A 20,000-nucleotide genomic window follows, 5' to 3' on the forward strand; every position below is an offset into this window, starting at 1 on the left:
ATATAAATATACCGTATATATATATATATATATATATATATATATATATATATGTATATATTTTTGTTTTTTCCCAGACATATACTTACGTCCAGTCTCCCCCCAAAAAATTAAAAGTCAGCAGCTACAAATACTGTAGCTGCTGACTTTAATATAAGGACACTTACCTGTCCAGGATATAGCGATATCCACACTTGAGGCAATTCTTCACTCGGCTTCAGGTGCAGGCACAGGCATCTTAGGTAAGGGAAAATGGCAGTGAAGCCTTTTGGCTTTACAGCCGGCTTCCTACTGCGCTTGGGCGAGTGGCTCTGCATTTTCTGAATGGTCATGGTGAAGAAGGAAGCATCCTATCAGGGCCAAACATCCTCACAGATCGCCTCAGTGATCTGACCTGGAATTGGGAGTGAGTACCTGTCAAAACTACCCATGTTCTATACCAAAATACTGAAACACATTTGTTAAACCTGATCTGCATTAAAACAGGATATGTCAATTTAGAAAACCTACAGTAAAGTGTACACAGGCTTCAGACAATAAAATGACTTACATTTACAATCCGTTTAAAGGCTGGTTCAAACCACAAAATCACACTCCAGATCCGTTCTGGATGCATTTCTGCATGCACGTTTTTAATCTGTTTTTGATGCGTTCCGGTGCGTTTTTGATGTTTTTCCGGTTGCATTCCAGATGTTTTTTCTTTTTTCCTGTTTTTTTTTTTCACTGTACTGAGGTTAGGGGCATTTTTTATGTGTTTTACCATGTTCCAGTACAGTCCAGTGACGGAAAATTCAGCATCTTCTACTTTATTTCTGGAACTAAAACACATTGGAACTGACCTCACTGGTATGAACTATGCCATTGGAAACAATATAACCTACTTTCCATGCGTTTTTGATGTAGAAAAAAATGCACTGGACTGCATGGTGCAAACTGGCCCTAAGGTCAGTCAAAGATCAGTTGGAAGTCAGTTTGACATAGTTAGAAATGCACTCACATTCACTTGTTTGGAGGAATAGAAGCAAACCAACACCATGGGAAAAGCAACAATAACATAAGTATACAGCATGGGGAAGATTTACTAAAGCTGGTGCACTCAGAATCTGGTGCAGCTGTGCATGGTAGCCAATCAGCTTCTAACTAAAGCTGGATACACACTATCCAACTTTTGTGGTTAGATTTCCTCAGATTTACCTTTTCTATGTAGTGCAAGGGCCTGCCAGATTGCATACAAATTGAAAGTGTTTAGGTTTGACCTCATATTATATGGTTTTGGTAAGTCTAAAGGAAAAAGTCTTCAGAAAATCTTATAGTGTGTATGGCCCTTAAGGCTTCTTCAATTAAGCTTTGGCAATAAAACCTGGAAGCTGATTGGTTTCTATGCAAAGCTGCACCAGATTTTGCACTCTTTGGTTTTAGTAAATAACCCCTATATGTTTGATAAATACCCTTTTAAAATTAATCATGGCATTTCGAAATGTGAAAAAATACATCAGAATCAAGGAAACAAATGTATTCCCTGCATCTGGTATGCACTACAGTAAATGAATTGAAGTTTATGTGCAAATGTATTTAGTAACTTCTGCAGCTACCACTTATTTTTATTATCTTGTAGAAGTCCAGCATATGGTGGTGGCCCTACAGCGGCAGTAGGGGCTCTGCAGTGAACAGCTCCTGGAAGTAGCTATAGTTCCCTTTCATCTTTCTACCCAATAATCTCTTCTAGGGAGCTGTCAGGAGCCTTTGCTCTATAAGGGCAGTCCCACAGAGAGACATTAGTCTGCTCATTTCCCGTCCCCCTATTCTTTAATGTGCTCTGTTCAGACCTTTATAAATTGTCCCTGTAGAAGAGTGTCCAAGCGGGTGGAAGGCTGGGCACAAAGCGACCTGAGAATTTCTGTCACTCTCCGCATATGCTTCTAAGTGCTTTAATCCCAATTAGGGGCGGCTGACACACGGTCCTATTCATCCCAATCAGGCCTTGAATACATTTGCCTAGAAATGAACTTCACCAATAGAGTCTTCCTTAAATGTGTCCAGCAGCAAGGAAAATCGAATTGAGTGAGTGGCTTATTCTATGTGAGTATGGGGAGAAAAGGTATGAATTTATAAGGTACACCGAAACATATCAATTCAGGGACCAGCGCTGCCACTTTTATCTGTAGCATGTCAAGCGAGAAAAGCCAGCAGAAAAGAGCTCACAATGGATGTCACAAATAGCGGGTTTTTAATCCATCTCATTAAAACCGTGTTTTATGGCAACGTGCAATTCTTCCCCAACTGTATCCCTGTGTGATCACTAATGTGATTTTCACTTAATAATAAACATAACCAAATTGGTATCATGTCATCTGCTGGGATTCCCATAGAATCTTAATTACTATTCAAAGGCTGACTTCATATCCCACCCGCTTCTTGTGTGCACTGCACAGTTGGTTAGGATATGCTTGCAATAGAAAGACCCTAACCCCCTGCCCCCCTAGTCTCCCTTGCACTAGCGAGCCATGGCTAGCAGGTTTTCCATTCACATTAGGAGCAGAATGCCAGCTGTGGAGATGGAGGAATCAATAAACATCACAAGATGAGTCTGAATAATATTAACAATAATTTTAATATTAATAATAATAATAATGATTATTATTATTATTAATATTATTATTTCCGTTGCTGTTGTTATTATAATTTCTATCATCTTTTTATTTTTATTTTTTATTTATAAATAAGGAGTAAGAAATGGAACAGTTGTACACATGAACATAGTAATTAAACGTAAATATAATATGTGTATATGTATACACTGTGTTTTTTATGCATTTAAAACGAGGATTTTATTACCAGCATGTAAGTGAGTTTATTAAAATGTTCTATATATATTTTTATTTTTTTTTATTTTACTATGTGAATATGCATAATTTACACTTGTGTCTCTTTTAAATAAAATGCATCAGAATGTTGCTTTATAATGTGAGAGAAATAATACAATTGGTTAACACTCAGGCATCCTATGAACTCGTTTTTGCATCCTCTGTAGGCAGATATGATGTAGTTAAGGCCACTTGGCTAACCTGGTTTAGACATCAGGGAATATCAGATTGCTGAAATTCAATGTATTATCTGTCGAGTACTCATGGTTTTGTTACTTTTGTTGTTTTTGCTATTCTTTATTACCATGTTCAACTGTTAACGGCCTACCCACAGTACCTACGCTGTAGCTTGTTCCAAATGTATCTGCTCCTGTATGAGCAATTGTTCATTGTTAATGTAAAAAATCTTAATAAAAACGTATTGAAACAAAAAACAATGTTGCCTTATATTTATCATTAGAAAATAGGTTAAAAAATAAAAATCTGTTGCACGTAGTAGTTGACTAGAGGCTAAGGACGAGTTTCTCCTCCTTTCTCAGTAGACCTTAGTATGTGTTTTTTGACACTAATGTTAGACTCTATATAGTGTAGAGGCTATTGGTTGTTGATGCTCCATGAACTAAACTCCCTAGTGAAACCCTTTTCTGAGCAACTGTGCTTCTGTAAGTGACTGTTGTTCCCTAACATTCATGCCTCATTATGTGCAACCTGTTAAATACAACAAAGCACACTGTGCCAGACAGTTTCTTAAGGGCATGGGCAGTTCAGAGCTTGGTGCAAACAAGACTTGGCTTATAAAATATATTCCGTCAAAGTTATCTTTGTGCAGAAGTTTATTTCTGTTAAGCGGGCTTCCAGAAACTCAGTCTGAGTCTATAAAACCATGGTGGAATGTTTTGATTGAGTCTAAACATTGTGTTGGAATAAAGCTGAAACCATGTAATTAATGTGTCTTTTTAATAAGGGACAATACGTTCGTTCAAGCTATTTAATTTCATTTAATTTTCCATCCCATTTGCTCCAAACACTGCTTTTACGTTTAACACCCAGCCTTTCATGCTGTATCTTGCTCCACTGGGCACATTAGATTGGTTTCACCCTTGCTTTTTAAGGGAAGGAAAAATGAAAGAAAATGTGTTCCTATTCCCTTTTGTGGACAATTTATTTCACTTGGGGAACTTCAACTTTGAGCCACAGGACAGAATAAAAATTGGGTAGCTGGTGTGAATGCTTCCAGAGCAGGCCTTTTCTTTTCTTAGTGGATGGGAACCAGCCACAATTGCCTATATTAATAAATAACTTTCCTCACAGCCAGTCTTTACATGGCCCTATTGATAAAATTGTTCGCGTGTCGTTCACGCCTTTTGACTCATTAAGGACTGGATGGAGACTCTCCAAATGAAGCAGTAGGGCACCTTTCCCTAGTAAAGCCTTTTACCTCTCATCGTGTAATTTAAATGGTGTCATCTTAGAATCACCAGGCCAGAGGTTAGGGGGACATGTTCACTACTTAAATTTATTGCCCCTCGACTTCTTGTTTGTCCTTTTCTCCCCTGTTCTATCTACCATTCAGAGGGATGATCAAAGGGGTCATCTTCGCTCTCTTGAGACCGTAGTGAAGTCTGTAATGTTAAGAGGCCTGAGAATACAAGATGGTATCTACCATAGCAGGCCATTTTATTGGGACCTTTTAATTTAATAACAAAGCCCCTCTACTTGCACACATCTCAAGCACACACAGAAACTGGTGTATCAAAGGAGCCATTGGGGTTGATCAACCAACTGAGTAAAAAATGTTCACTTGGCAAAGTTAAAGTTGTTAGTAAATAGGGTGAACCTGTGCTATCGTTGAATACCAAATCATGTGGGAGGGGAAAAAAACAGAATTTTTTGGTAATGTGATTGCATTAGTGTAAAAGTGGTTCACTTTATTTATTAACATTAGTTTGCAAAGTGTTCATAGATTTTCTAAGTGAATAGCAGCTACTTATTTAGTAAATCATTCCTATTGTCACCCAAACACATTTTCTATTTCATTGCTAAATCAGGTTCTGACTCCTCAGGAATTATTATACGAAATAACAATTTCCCATAAATCAAGGTCTCTAAAGTGAACAATAGCAAGGGTGAGAATTTTTATATAAAATTGGGTTTGGCGCTGCTCCACATAAGTTTATTAGTGCTATATTGTGAAAATACTGCTCATATGTGCCTCTCAAGTAAAAATAATAAATTAATTATAATGGAGTTAATAAATAAACCACATTCAAAAAACATTCAATGCTGTGCAAAAAACATCAGTGCAATCACCGCAAAAAAGTGCAAGTGCTAAATTGTAAACAAATTAAACTCAAATGTACTCAATAGTAAGTATAAGTACCTTGCCCTATTAGTATCTTATCAATGTGATTAATATTATTAAATGTTCTTCAAAACCACATGGGCTGTCCTTTAAATATTCTTCCCGTGAGTTTGCTGGTCCTTATGGTGCCTTCAAGGAATCTGTGCATTGGTGCTACCCCAGTACAATTAAAGTCCAAGCATGCAGTGAGCCCAATAGCAAGGGTTGTCAACAGAAAAGGGTGATGTTTACTTTGTAAAGCAGAGCTCCACCCAAAAGGAAAAGCTCCACTTGACTGTTTTCTCCCACCCTCCGCTGCCACATTTGACACCTTTTGGAGGGAAGAGCGGACCTAGTTTTGACAGGTTCCCACTCTCACTTCTGGAACTTCGCCCACCCACCTCCTTCCCTCTGCAGCCATCTTTGACACTTCACAGGTCCCAGAAGACAGCGGCCCATTCACAAAGTGCAGCACGCTTTGCACATTCATGCATTTGCAGTAGGAAAGGCTTCACTGCTGGTTTCTTTTAGTCAGGATGGCTATGCCAGCACTGTATAACTGATCGAAGAATCGGCTCAGGCGAGGACACCACTGGATTCCTGGACAGGTAAGTGCCCCAATATTAAAAGTCAGCAGTTACAATATTACAATATTTGTAGCTGCTGAATTTAAATTTTTTGAATGGGGAGCCTTGAGCTCCTCTTTTAGTAAATTAGCTCCACAAAATATGCACGCTTGTGTACTATCCATGTCTAAGCATAACTTGCAAGTATTTTAGCCCAGTCCTGTCTTTTTCAAGCATATTTTTCCAACACTTTTGCCCCAGCTTTGCCGCCTCCAAACATATTTTGCAAGCGCTTGTTTCTGAGCCCTGTCTTTTCCAAGGAAAAGTTGCTAACACTTGTTCCCAGGCCTGGTCATTTCCAAACGTAATTTGCAAACAATAGTGCCCAAGCCCTGTCCTTTCCCAGCATATTTTGCAAACACTTGTGTTCTAGATGAATATAAAAAACAAAGAGGTTGATAAAGGCGCTACCTACTGGTGATGAGATGCCAAAACCAAATGATGTACCCAACAAATATTTATACCTTAGTCTGCGTGATTTATTTCCATAAAGTGCATCAAACGTGACGTGATTAGTTCACAGAAAGTGCACAAGTGACAAAACAAATTATATCTACTTGTAAATATAAAGTGCACAAGTGATAAAATTGATCCCACTCCACTAAGGGAAGGTACTCAAATTATTGTCCTAAACTAGACAATATACCATAATAATTAAAGTGCCAAGTGAAAATAAATAAGTAAACAATAGCTGTGATGAAATTTTATTCCAAAAACAGAAATAATATACAGTGCAAGTTCAAGTGAGATATGGTGCTCACCGTATTCCCAAAGTATATAATTTGTAATATATAAGGTGCAAATTAAATGAATAAAAACTTCTTCCTGAAAGTGTTGAGTGTAAGACGGTGAAAAAAACTTTGTAAAATAAACAAAGCCCAAAAAATATATATAAATTAGTGAAGAAAGAAAAAGGTTGCATACACCAGTTTGGCCACTAGGTGTCGCACCATATGATATACGACCTGTTTGCTTGGTTGATCAATAATAAAGCTGTACCGATCAATTCAGGGTTCCCTTCAGTCCAAACTGAGCAAAGGGCAGGTACTCTAAGTGCTCAAGCGAAAGAAAGGAGACCCCATGAAGCAAGGTATAAATTCAGTCAATGCAACAAGGACACAAAGTAACTCACAGTGTCGGCTGCTATAGATCAGCGTGGTAGCCGGGAAGCTTCCGCGTTCCACAGCCCGAGCTCCACAAACTGGAAGTGACGTATGACGTATTAGACTCCACCCTACGCTTTTCGTCAGAGGACGTCTGCTGGAGTTGAACTTGTGTTCTAGCCCTGCCTTTTCTAAGCATCATTTGCAAGTACTTCTACTTAAGCACCAGGATCAGATTTACAAGGTAGGCATGTGCCCATAGAGGCCACAATTGAAAAATTGTGCTAACTAAATTTTTCATATTGTAGCCATTGCTGGGTCAGTGTAAATATGCCTTTAGTATCTCCTTAAGCTACAAGTGCTACAGCTTCCCACAAATATATATTTATATACCTAAACACCAGGGTGATTGGAACAGGCAACCATTTGGATGCTAACAGGATAGGGACACAACGCATTCTAGATGCCAAGATGGTACAGCCGCTAAAAATACTAAATGTTTTGGAATACTGGCAAAAAAACAAACACTAGACACCAGGTTGTATTTGGTAGGCCAGCCAAAATCCAGCTGGGCTGGAATTTATTCTTGCCAGCTAATAGAGGAATGATGGAAGAAATCTAAACCAATCTTTAGGGTTAACACAGAAAAAGATGCAAACTAGGGATGGGTTTGGTTCGGTAGGGTTTGGTTGACTTCAAAGGAATACGCACACTGTACCTGAACCTAGTTGGGGTCAATGGGAGACAAATCAGAAATGCCCTTTTTCAGGGCTGTGGAACATGTACCAATGTAAAAAAAAAAAAAAAAAAACATTAAAATCAATTCCATTTGGCCAACAGCATTGATATTAAGTGAAAATGTGGTTTAATGTATCTCCAAATAACATTTCTCCCCCTTAAAGAAAAATGCCACACTAACTTCAAAGATCCTCCAAAACATATAGAGGACCCCTATAGGTCTACTATGTATTTTGGGGGACCTTTGGAAGGGTCTCTGTGCCTTTTTTTCAAAGAAGTCAACAATGAAATGCAATTTTGCATCAATTTAAAGTGTATAATTTTTTCTTTGAAAATCTCACTTGTGTAGCACAATCTACAATAAGAATAAAAAAAGTATTGTAAAGCCCCTCCCAAAATACATACCAAACCCTTAACCACTTCAATACAGGGCACCTTCACCCCCTTCCTGTCCAGGCCAATTTTCAGCTCTTATCGCTGTCACATTTTGAATGACAATTGCGCGGTCATGCAACACTGTACCTAAGTACACTGCACTGCACAGTGCAGCATTGATGGGCACTAATAGGCAGCACTGATGGGCACTGATGGGCTCTTAAAGGCAGCACTGATGGGCACTTATAGGTGGCACTTATGGGCACTGATAGGCAGCACTGATGGGCATTGATGGGTGGCACTGATGAACAATGATGGGCACTGATGGGCAGCACTAATAGGAACTGATAGGCAGCACTGAAGAGGAGGCATTGACAGGCATTACAAACGGGCACTGACTGGCATCCCTAATAGGCACTGATTGGCTTATTTGATGAGCACTGATTGGCATCTCTGGTGGGCACAGGTTGGCATGTCTGGTGGGCATGGGTTGGCATTCCTGGGGGGCTCTAGTGGACATGCCTGCTGGGCTCTAATGGGCATCTTTGATGGGTGTGCACTGATAATCAATGTGCTGATTATCAGCTCAGACCCCCCCTGTAAGGAAAGCTGCCGATCAGCTCTTCTCTACGTGTCTTGTCAGTGCGAACTGAGGAAAACCAATAAATGGCACTTCCTGGTTACAATATGACCAGCTGTGATTGGACACAGTGATAACATGGTAAAGAATCTACATCATAGGCTCTTTACCAGGATCAAAGATGCGGTGTGTCAGTGCGACCCACCGCACCACCGATCACTGCTCTGCACGCCCTCACGCGCGCGCGATTGGCTTATCCTTCTAGACATCATATGACGCCCAGTCAGGATATCTTAATCACTTTGGAAGTGGTTAATATGAGCACACAGTCTAGCTGGCCAGAAGGGGGGAGGGGGCAAGCATGCACTCCCCCTCCTGAACTATACTAGTCCACATTCCCTCAACATGATGAGGGGGGGGGGTGCCTTGCCAGGAGGGGCCCTATGGGCAAAGCACATTATCCCCATGTTGCTGAGAACAAGGTCCTCTTCCCCAAAACCCCGGCCGGTGATTACAAAGAGGTTATTGGAATCTGGAAACCTCCTTTAATAATAAAGGGGCCCCCAGATTGTACCCCACCTTATGTCAATAAATCTGGGGTACACATTCACAAAAAAGAAAAAGATGCTACCTAGAAATAAAATCACCCAAACATTTGACAAGTCCTTTATTAAAAAAACAAAAACAAAACAAATGCCCCCAAAAAAGTATCTCATTGTAAATCCATTGTCAATCACCCCACTACCCACTGACTTGATGTAAAAAAAACAACAACCTGGTGTATCTGATGGATCCTGATAGTACCAGTAGCTGAATGACAGCTACCAGAATCATCTATATAAGAAAAGGGGCAGGGATTTGAGTGACATCATTGCCCAGATACGGCAATTTTTGGGCAATGTCATTTCCCAAATAGGGCCATGTAGCCATTTTCAGACAATTATGCAATCCCTGTGATCCTTGCCCATTTGCTTATGTGGCCAGGGATTCCTGACCATGTACGTGAATGGACCAGGTGATATCAGTGATTAATAGGTACATGGCGGGTGCAGCTAGCTCTGGGGATGGTAATTTTCAATAACAAAACATGTTGGGCGGTACTTCCGGCTGATGCCACATTCTGGAATAGGAAGTGCGTGATGGCCATCTTGAATGAGGGCGACTTCCAAGTTTATTACAGGTTGGTGACAGTTTCTTTCAATGTAAGTGTAGTACTTGTTGTTTGATCTTTTTTTTAATAAACATATCTTCACTATGCTGAGCCCCTTTTCTTTTTATATTATCTATGTGGAGAACAACTATTTTGAAATGCAATTTATGAGGCAAAGCTGTATACTTACCATAGAGCTGATGGAAGATTCATGGAGGAACTGGCAGCAAATTATACCTGGTCCTTTACGCACAAGCCTTTTTGATTCACTTGCTAAAAACAAGGGGTCCACTCCATCCAGTGAGTGAGGTGTGAACCCATGTGAGCCGTCTTTTCTTGGAGATTCGTTCTTTTCTGGAAGCACTTTTTTCCTTTGAAGCTCTATAGTATTTCCAGGGCCAGATTAACGTAGGGGCTATTGGAGCTGCAGCTCCAGGCCCCTACCTTTTATATAGGCCCCGGGTTGGCCATATTCACTGTTACCGCTCTTCTGTCACTTGTAAACACAGAAGTCTGGCTTCTATGCTCGCTTCCCCAGGCAGCACCCTCAGAACCTCCCCACACAGCGCGAAGGCTGGACAAGGAGGGACAGTTGCCGATGCATGGATGTGTTTATGGGCTTCAGAGACAGCATCCCATGTTGAATTAGACATGCATGGCTGCACCCTTCCTCCTCTGGGTGCATGCCAAGGCACGGCCCTTAAGGCCCTTCAAAATCCTCAGCACCAAGCCCATGATGCTCTTAATCCGGCCCTGAGTATTTCAGATTTGTCATTGGAGTGATCAGAATCACACGTACACTTCTTTTGTGGACTTTATATGTAGTATCCCTGCACTTATATCTGATATATAGACAGCACTTAATGTTTGTTTTATTCTTCTGCTATCTGCCTCGCATCTGGACTGTTACCAGTTAGCATTGTTCCCTGCGATCTCCATGCACTAAAAAAACACCTCACTTTGGAAAAAAGAGGGAGATGCTATGTAGTCCTAACGCATTCCCTTTTTTTGGATTACAATGCTGCTTAGCACAGTTGTCACCCTAGGACAGTGATGGCACTCCAGATGTTTTGGAACTACATTTCCCATGATGCATTTCCTATGATGCTCAACTACAGTGCAGAGTGCATGAGCATCGTGGGAAATGTAGTATTAAAACATGTGGGTGCCAAGGTTCCCCTTCACTGCCCTAGGAAATGAAGTGAGTTATTTGGTATGTTGTTTTGCCCTATTGTAGGTGTTGTGTTATAAATGGTGTAATATATGCAATGGTTGTACTTGTTCTTTATAATTTACTACTTGTTTTCTTTTCTGTAAGGTACTCTTCTTAAAGTGTGTGTATGGGCAAAATTAAAAGAAAGCATATTCAGTACACCTCTGTAATACATGCACATGTTTTATTCTTTTACAAATGTTGAAAGTACAGAAAAGCTGTTGATCTGCCAGAAATCTCCTGTGCTCTTAAAGAGGTTAAACCCAAAACCAAAAATAGAATATATTGCGGCTCGGGCTTACCAATCATTAGATATGGTGGGTGCATTCTTTTTCTTTATTTCAGGCCTTTACTCTCTTTTTTTTTTAAATTATTTAAATTATTTTTTTGATAAACACAAACATCACCCGCACAGGGGCAACCTTAGGTAGACCACCAGAGACCACAGCATGGCCGCCAACAACAAAAATAGTAATAAAATACAACTCAAGGTGTGGGTGGCTCACCCTGGGACTTAAATGTAAATCGAGCAGAAAAGACAATCCCATTAGGCCGACCCTCTCTTTTTTTTTTATTATTGTAATAATTTTTTAGATAAACACAAACATCACTCGTGCAGCTGCAACCTTAGGTAGACCGCCAGAGCACTGCATGGCCGCCAACAACAGAAATCTTCTGTGCTTTTAAAGAGGTTAAACCCAAAACCAAAAATACAATATATTGCGGTATACCAATCATTAGATATGGTGGGTGCATTCTTTTTCTTTATTTCAGGCCTTTCCTCTCTTTTATTTTATTATTTTTTTAAATTATTTTTTTGATAAACACAAACATCACCTGCGCAGGGGCAACCTTAGGTAGACCGCCAGAGCACCGCATGGCCGCCAACAACAAAAATAGTAATACAATACAACTCAAGGTGTGGGTGGCTCACAATGGTACTTAATTGTAAATCGAACAGAAAAGACAATCCCATTAGTCCAACCTGGCCTTGCTCACCCTTCCACTGTATTAAGATGGCAGAGCAAAACAAAAAAAAGAAAAACAAAAAAAAAATGTTTTTTTAAACCCTCAATGAGAAACATCAGACATGTGTGCCGTAGCGTCATCATTAAGCTATTTACGCCAGACTTTGTTAAACTTCTTTGAACACCCATTTTAAAGTAAGTGTCCTTATCAAAGGGTATGGCAAAGCATATGGTATTGACCAACTTCATTCAGGCTGAAACTGTTGGAGGAGTAGGTTTTTTCCAGGCAAGGGTTATAGCCTTCATGACCTAAAAGAGAAGGAGATCCAGCAACGTCCGATCTGCCACTGTAGGGGTCAGCTCCTCACCTAAACCCAGTAGGCAGATTGGTAAGGAGAAAGGGGGGGTCCCATCTGGAGACCCTTTGTAAAGCATGAACCACTGCCTCCCAGCATTTTTCCCTCAATTTTAGCTGGTGATCTGGCCAGTAAATTCATGTATTACGTACCTACACTAAATGAGGGAGCAACAGAAACACCTTTGGACAGCAGCATTGTCAGTCTGGGGGGAGAGTAGTGTTAGATTTACTAGCAGATTTAGATACACTAACAAATTGAATAATTCCTGGTAAAGATCTTATACACAGGGGTTGATTTACTAAAGGGAAAAAGACTGTACACTCTGCAAAGTGCAGTTGCGCCTGAGCTTAATAATGTTTTTCCTTGCATGTGATTGAGTACTCTTTTCAAAGTGAAGCCTTACCTCATTTACTAAGCCCTGGAGCAACTGCACTTGCAGAGGGAAACTGCACTTTGCAAAGTGCACAGTCTATTTGCCTTTAGTAAATCAACCCCATAGCTCTGCAGTTGCCATGTAATATGCTAAGCACCTTTCCTTCCTGTTGTTTCTCTTAGTTCTTGACTGTGCCCCCACAGCATTGGCCTGCATGGTCTCCACTTGACTCTGATTATACCCTTTATTATATGCATGTACCTAGTAAGTGGATATGTAATACTTTATTAACCTGCTATTAGGAACTCACTCTATGATTGAAATTATATTAAATGTATGCACTTTTCCTTTTGTATACATTACAAGCTCCTGAGGAAGCGACTATGAGATAGAGAAACGTGTTGAGCAAAAATCTTGAATTATAAATATAGGAGGGTGGAACAACTGCATCTGGAGGAGTTTGCAGACATTGGCTAGTCTTTAATACAGCTCCTATGCGTGGTCATTCCAGTTGGGGAGGATGGGGGGGGGGGGGGACACCCACACCTTGTGTGTGCATTGTTTTTAACAATAAATGTCATACTAAGTTGGCCACTATAGCGAACTTTTATGGGTATTGTGAATAAAGAATTGTCAATTGTATCCTTATTGTTGGGTCTGTGCTGATAAGGTCCATTTTTTTTTTTAATGTTCTCTTTATAGTTCAAATTTTGGGACGTGGCACTGGATATCATTTGAATATTCAGAGTACCACCCTGTGGATGTAATCAGTGAGTACAATAATCACCTTTTAGGATAAAGGTTTTACATAAATAAATAAATAAATAAATAGAAGCTAATCATAGTAAGCACCCCTGTCAGTGGTAAATGGTTTGTCTCAACCCTCTAACTGCTATGTCTGCAAGACAGCTTGTTCTGTTGAAAGGCAACAGAATTATTGGCCAGATCACCTGGTGAAAAGGAAAGGAAAGAATGCACAAAAAAAGAAAACTAATGCAGCCATTACATAAAAGGATTGGTAAGCTGCAATGTGAAAAATGTTTGCTTTTACTGCTTTAACTTTCTGTTTCAGATGACAACAAACTGCTTCTGTTATGATGAAATCCCAAACAGGGTTGTCAGACCTACAGTTATTCATGTATGATGGGTGGATGTATGCAGTACCTGTGGCTTGCACATGGGGAAAACAAACAAACTTTATGTTGTATGGCAACTGTGTGCATGAGCCCTAAGGGAGAACTTTTTACTGACCACCAATGTGAGGGAACGTCACAATTTTCTTGGTCACATTTCTTTTTTGGCCATTAATATTATTAGTCTAATTTCATTATTATTACTGAAAATAATTTTCTTGTATGTAGCAGTCCTGAGTGACAAATCCACTAAGTATGGCACCATCATTTTCTTTTTTATGCTTATATCTACAGCTCTGTGTTCACTCTTACTGTGTGCTGCAGATAATTATCTGCTGGGGTTCCTCCTGAGACCTACAAGTTATTTCAAGGGGTCCTCCAAATAAAAAGGTTGAAAAAGCTGTCCTAGAGAAACTAAAATCAACATTTTAACAATACATTTCTACAGATGCTTTACAAACTCATCCCATGCAATGGGCACAATGACAGCAATATAATATGTAAGGTATTTATCCATATCCATTGCACCCACCCATTTAATAAAATGAAATGCGTATTATCCTGGTTCATGAACAAGCCCATAAAATAGATGCAGAATATGTTAAGAAATTGTAGTATGATTTAATTAAACATAATTAATTGCAGTTCTATGTATTCATTTCATGCTTTTAAAATAAGGGTAATATCTGTAAATAATTAAAGGGGATTTTCAATCTGCAACATTTATAAAGATATAATTAAAAGCATGTTTAGGTATATTAAATAGGTGGGTATGGTAGGTATAGATAAATGTCTTAGACAGTATATTGATGTCATTGTACCCATTGCATGGCATGGCATGAGTTTGTAAAGCATCTGTAGAAATGTATTGTTACAATGTTGATTTTAATTTCTCTAGAACAGCATTTTCAACCTTTTACTTGGGAAAAAAAAAAAAAAAAACCCTTTAAATAACATTTAGGTCTCAGGAAACTCCTACTAAAAATGATTATATCTACATTAGGTCTCAGTGAGCTATTCTTTGAAAAATAGACATCTGGTGTGTTTGTGTGTGTGTGTTGTCCATTTTACAGTCACTGATTTGGTGGCATTGCTTCTCTCCCCCCAACACCTGTGTACTGCTCACTATGGCATATAATAATTGAACTGTATTATACACTAAGCATATGCTTCTAATAAACTGTAAATGCCCTAAATTAGTAGAAACAAGGACAGTAACCTTCAATTTTCTTTTTATGTCCTTTCACAATAACAATAGGTCATCAAAAATAGATACTCATTATATCACATGGATATAATCATTATTTTAGAATTCTCTAGTCATTCATTTGGAGGGATCTATTAGTTAATTTAATAGAGTTTCAAAATTATATAGTCATTATTTTAAAAATATATGCTCATTATTTTTAAATAATCTACTCACTATTTTAGAAGGACCTGCTTATTATTTATAAGGATCTACCCATTATTTATGAGGGATATACTCAAGATTTTAGATCTACTCATTTTTTTTGTTTTAGGGTTTGTTCAAGTACAGGCTCATTATTTTAGAAGGATCTTCTCATTATTTTATAAGGATACACTCATTATTTTAAAAGGATTTACTGATTATTTTAGAAGGATAGACTCATTATTTTAGAAGGGTCTATTCATTCTTTCAGAAGGATAGACTCATTGTTTTAGAAGGATCTGCTCTTTATTTTAGACAGATAAACTCATTATTTTAAAAGGATCTGCTCATTATTTTAGAAGGATCTACTCATTCTTTTAGAAGGCTAGGCTCGTTATTTTAGAAGGATCTACTCATTCTTTCAAAAAGATAGACTAATTATTTTAGAAGGGCCTGCTCTGTATTTTAGAAGGATATACTCATTATTTTAAAAAGATCTGCTCATTATTTTAGAAGGATCTATTTAGAAGGATCTACTCATTCTTTCAGAGGATAGACTCATTTTTTTTACAAGGATCTACCTCTTATTTTAGAAGGATCTACTCTTTCTTTCAGAAGGATAGACTCATTATTTTAGAAGGATCTGCTCATTTAGAAAGGATAGGCTCATTATTTTAGAAGAATAAACTAGTATAGTTAAGAAGGATCTACCCATTCTTTTAGAGGGATAGACTTGTTATTTTAGAAGGATGTACTCTTAATTTTGGAAGGATAAACTAATTCTTTTAAATGTATCTGCTCATTATTTTAGAATGATCTACTCTTTCTTTTAGAAGAATGAACTCGTTATTTTAAAAGGATCTGTTCATTATATTAGAAGGAAAAAACTCAGTAATTTAGAGGGATCTACACATTCTTTTGGGATAGACTCATTGTTTTAGAAGGATCTGCTCATTCTTTTAGGATAGACTCATTATTTTAGAAGGATCTTCTTATTCTTTTAGAAGTATAGACTCATTATTTTAGAAGGATCTACTCATTCTTTTAGAAGAATAGACTCATTATTTTAGAAGGATCTGCTGATTCATGAGACTCATTATTTCAGAAGGATCTTCTTATTCTTTTAGAAGTATAGACTCATTATTTTAGAAGGATCTACTCTATAAATGGTTTAAAAACATTTATTTTAATTACTGATCGCTTAATAAAAACACCTGTCCCGTCCAGAGATCTCGTGACAGGGCATACATTGTTATGTGAATAAAGTTGTCCAGCCAACCAGCCAGGCAAGCAAGCAAGTGAAGTGCCCCTGATTTAAGCAGAAAGTTGTATGTATTTCTGGTGTCCCCCCCATCAAGTACCTGCGCAGTGTTTGGCACACGCCAGGAATCAATAGGAGTTAACAAGTCCTCAAACATTCCTGGTCCCTTTGTTAAGCAGCCCTTTGCGATAAAGCCAAGGGGAAGAGAATTCCAAATCCTTGAAGTATATTAAACGTGAAAAGGATCAGCCAAGTAGACTTCAAACAGCCCCTTATTTTTTTGTGCAGGACTGGTTGGTAGGCGAACAATAAGGACGAGTAAAATTTATGGAGAAATTATACAGTGGATTTGTCACTTAAAATATCGTAACTGTCTTGGGGACAATACCCCATGCTGAGGATTAATGGTCCCTCCAGACCTTTGATTCAGCGGAGTCTTTTCTTTGCCCTTGACAAATTGGATTTTTAGGAATGGGAAGGTCGCCTGGACTATTGTCTGGTTCCCATTCATGTGAGCTGATTATGCAGAAGGGGTTAGGGAAAGTCTCCATGTGACCCTGTTGGATGAAAACGCCGCAGCTGCTGGAAGAGCCCAACTCTCTCAGCGAAGTCTGCGCCCTGGAGCATCATCAGTGCCAAGGGGGTAGCCCTCCCATAGAAAAGCCAGCGTGCAAGGAGCAGCGCGTCACTGTGCAGGCGGAGATACGCCTGAGTGCTGTCCTCTCCTCTGTCACTCCAACCCTGAGTGCTACTTGGGCGCCCTGACTGCTCACACCTACAGGCAGCAATGCATGCCAGCCGGGCTCCTGCCACCAGCGTCACCGCCGACACCAACGTCCCGGCCGGACTGCGCCTGGGTCCCATTCTGGGCAGCTTCAAACTGGGAAAGTACCTGTCAGATCGCAGGGAGCCTGGACTCAAGAAAAAGGTATTTCCATAGGGGAAGACAGCCAGGGACTACTATGACAATTCTTGGATTGCGCCCACTTTCAACCAACGAAAATGCAAACACAGGGTGGATTGAAAAGGCTATTTAACCATAATGTCCATCCAAAAAAAAAATAAAATATTTAACAGCAATCTGACTATACATTGTACAATCTGATTGTACGATCACCTTTGGATCTACCATCAACTATGTAGTGCCAGACATAGCTAAATGCATACAGTTTGTTTATGTTTTCTCTACATATCACTGTTAGTTTTGGTAGATCAAAAGATTGTATAATGTATGAAAGGCTTAAAAGCGCACTATATAGATAATAATAATAATAATAATAATAATAATAATAATAATAATAATTATTATTATTATTATTATTATTAAAAACACTCTAAAAGAATGTTAAAACAACATTTTGTATTCCTTTGCTAATTTATTATTATTATTATTATTATTATTATTATTATTATTATTACTAATAATAATAATAATAATAATACATTAGCAAAGGAATCCAAATTGTTGTTTTAACATTCTTTTAGAGTTTTTTTCTGTGTTGTAAATATTGTTTAAAATCTGGTTGTTTCTGTGTCACCTTTTATAGCATTTATGCATTACATAACATATCATATTCATTTAAATCCAGTATATTACTGAGCATTAATTATGTCAATTAACATGTCATTAATTAAGGGCTAATGCTTGATTAACTGATACATAATTCGATACAAATCTTTGATTACTGTATAATGAAACACAAGTAGAAAGGAAGCAATTCATTAAGTCAAAGAATACTTCAGCTGTTGTTTTAACAACTACAAAAAGATGATCAATACAAACATAATATATATATATATATATATATATATATATATATATATATATATATATATACATATATATATATATATATATATATATATATATATATATATATATATATATATATATATATATATATATATATATATATGTATATATATACATACATATATATATATATATATATATATATTGTTTTTAGTGCAAATAAACATTTTAAGAAAAGAAAATATTTATTTTTTAGTGCACTATAAAGAAACAGTTTAAGAAAAAGTATTTAGATTTTGGTGCAATGAAGTAAAGAAACGGTTTAAGAAATATATATATATTTTTTTACTGCAATAAATAAAGGAACAGCTTAGGAAAAAATGATTTAGGTTTTGGTGCAATAAAATCAAGAAACAGTTTAGGAAAAAATAATTAGGTTTGGGTGCAATAAAGTAAAGAAACATTTTAGGAAAAAATATTTATTTTGTGCAATAAATAAACAGTTAAATAATATTTATTTTAGTGCAATAAATAAAGAAACAGCTTAGGAAAAAATATTTAGGTTTTAGTGCAATAAAATAAATAAACTATTTAGGAAAAAATATTTAGGTGTGGGTGCAATAAAGTAAAGAAAGAGTTTAAGAAATAATATTTATTTTCTGCAATTAATAAACAGTTTAAAAATAATATTTATTTTTGTGCAATTAAAAAAAAAAGAAACTGTTTTGGAAATCTTTATTTTGAATGCAATAAATAAACAGTTTAGGGAAAATTATTTACGTTTTGGTGCAATAAAAAATATTTAGTTTAGTGCAATAAAAAAGGAAACACTTTAACAATGATTATTTATTCTTACTGTAATAAATAGGGAAACCATTTCAGAAATATTATGTATTTTTTAGTGCAATAAATACACACACAGGTTAAACTAATAGAACGGTGTGTTTTTGTTTTTTTTAACCTTATAAACTTTGTAACAAAAAAAAAAGAAACATAAATATTATTTAAAGGAAAGTGATATAAACAACATTTTATTTCTATTTCCAGTGACATTAAGAAAAGGAATAATTCCATAAGGGCTTATTAAAATAGTAAATGATTGCCATCATCTACAATGGGATCAAATCCATGGCTTTTATCACACGTTCCGCTTTGATTTTGAACGTCTTTTAATTGTTTTTAAACGCTCCGCCAGACCCCGCAAATTTATCTCTCGTCATTTGGCTCCATTGGGTTCTCACATTAGTTTGCATTGTTCTTATGACTTTTATTGCATGCCTATTCATTGCCGTTGATATGGCATTTTACTATATGGTCCCTTTGGGCGTGAGGGACTGACTTCAATCAAGTTTTTTGTTTCCTAAAGATCCCAGGTCATAACTTTAGTATACAAATAAAGAATATATAAATAGGGGGACCTGGCTGAGATCAAAGTTTCTATCAGGCAAATATTGACATATTCGCGGAGCAATCATATTGAGATGTATGGCGAGGATCTATTCTGTGGGGTTAATAAATCTTTCTCCATGATCTGCAGGTGCGGTTCCTGAGAGGAGAATTGCTGGATGAAGCAGGGGGGACAGCCTCGGACTGGATAGGGTTAATTCGGGCGGCCAGAAATAGCCAAGAACAAAACTTGGAGGCCATCTCTGATGTGCCAGGAGGACAGGTATGCATCCTTCTATCAAATGTATCTATCTATCTATCTATCTATCTATCTATCTATCTATCTATCTATCTATCTATCTATCTATCTATCTATTTATCAATCTA

General features: G+C 37.6%; 1 protein-coding gene across 1 annotated transcript in view; it reads left to right on the top strand.

The window, feature by feature from the left end:
- Positions 1-17,242: 17,242 nt before the first annotated feature.
- PRDM13 (PR/SET domain 13) overlaps positions 17,243-20,000 on the top strand; it is a gene marked incomplete at its 3' end in the record, with an annotated part of 9,273 nt that continues 6,515 nt past the window's right edge. The window contains exons 1-2 of the mRNA XM_082252602.1: positions 17,243-17,402; positions 19,765-19,896. Coding sequence (XP_082108728.1) covers positions 17,262-17,402; positions 19,765-19,896 — 273 coding nt within the window. The 5' untranslated portion in view covers positions 17,243-17,261. The remainder of the gene's footprint in view (positions 17,403-19,764; positions 19,897-20,000) is intronic.

This window comes from Pelophylax lessonae (genome assembly GCF_965119305.1).
Source record: "Pelophylax lessonae genome assembly, chromosome: 3".
Classification (NCBI taxonomy): Eukaryota; Metazoa; Chordata; class Amphibia; order Anura; family Ranidae; genus Pelophylax; species Pelophylax lessonae.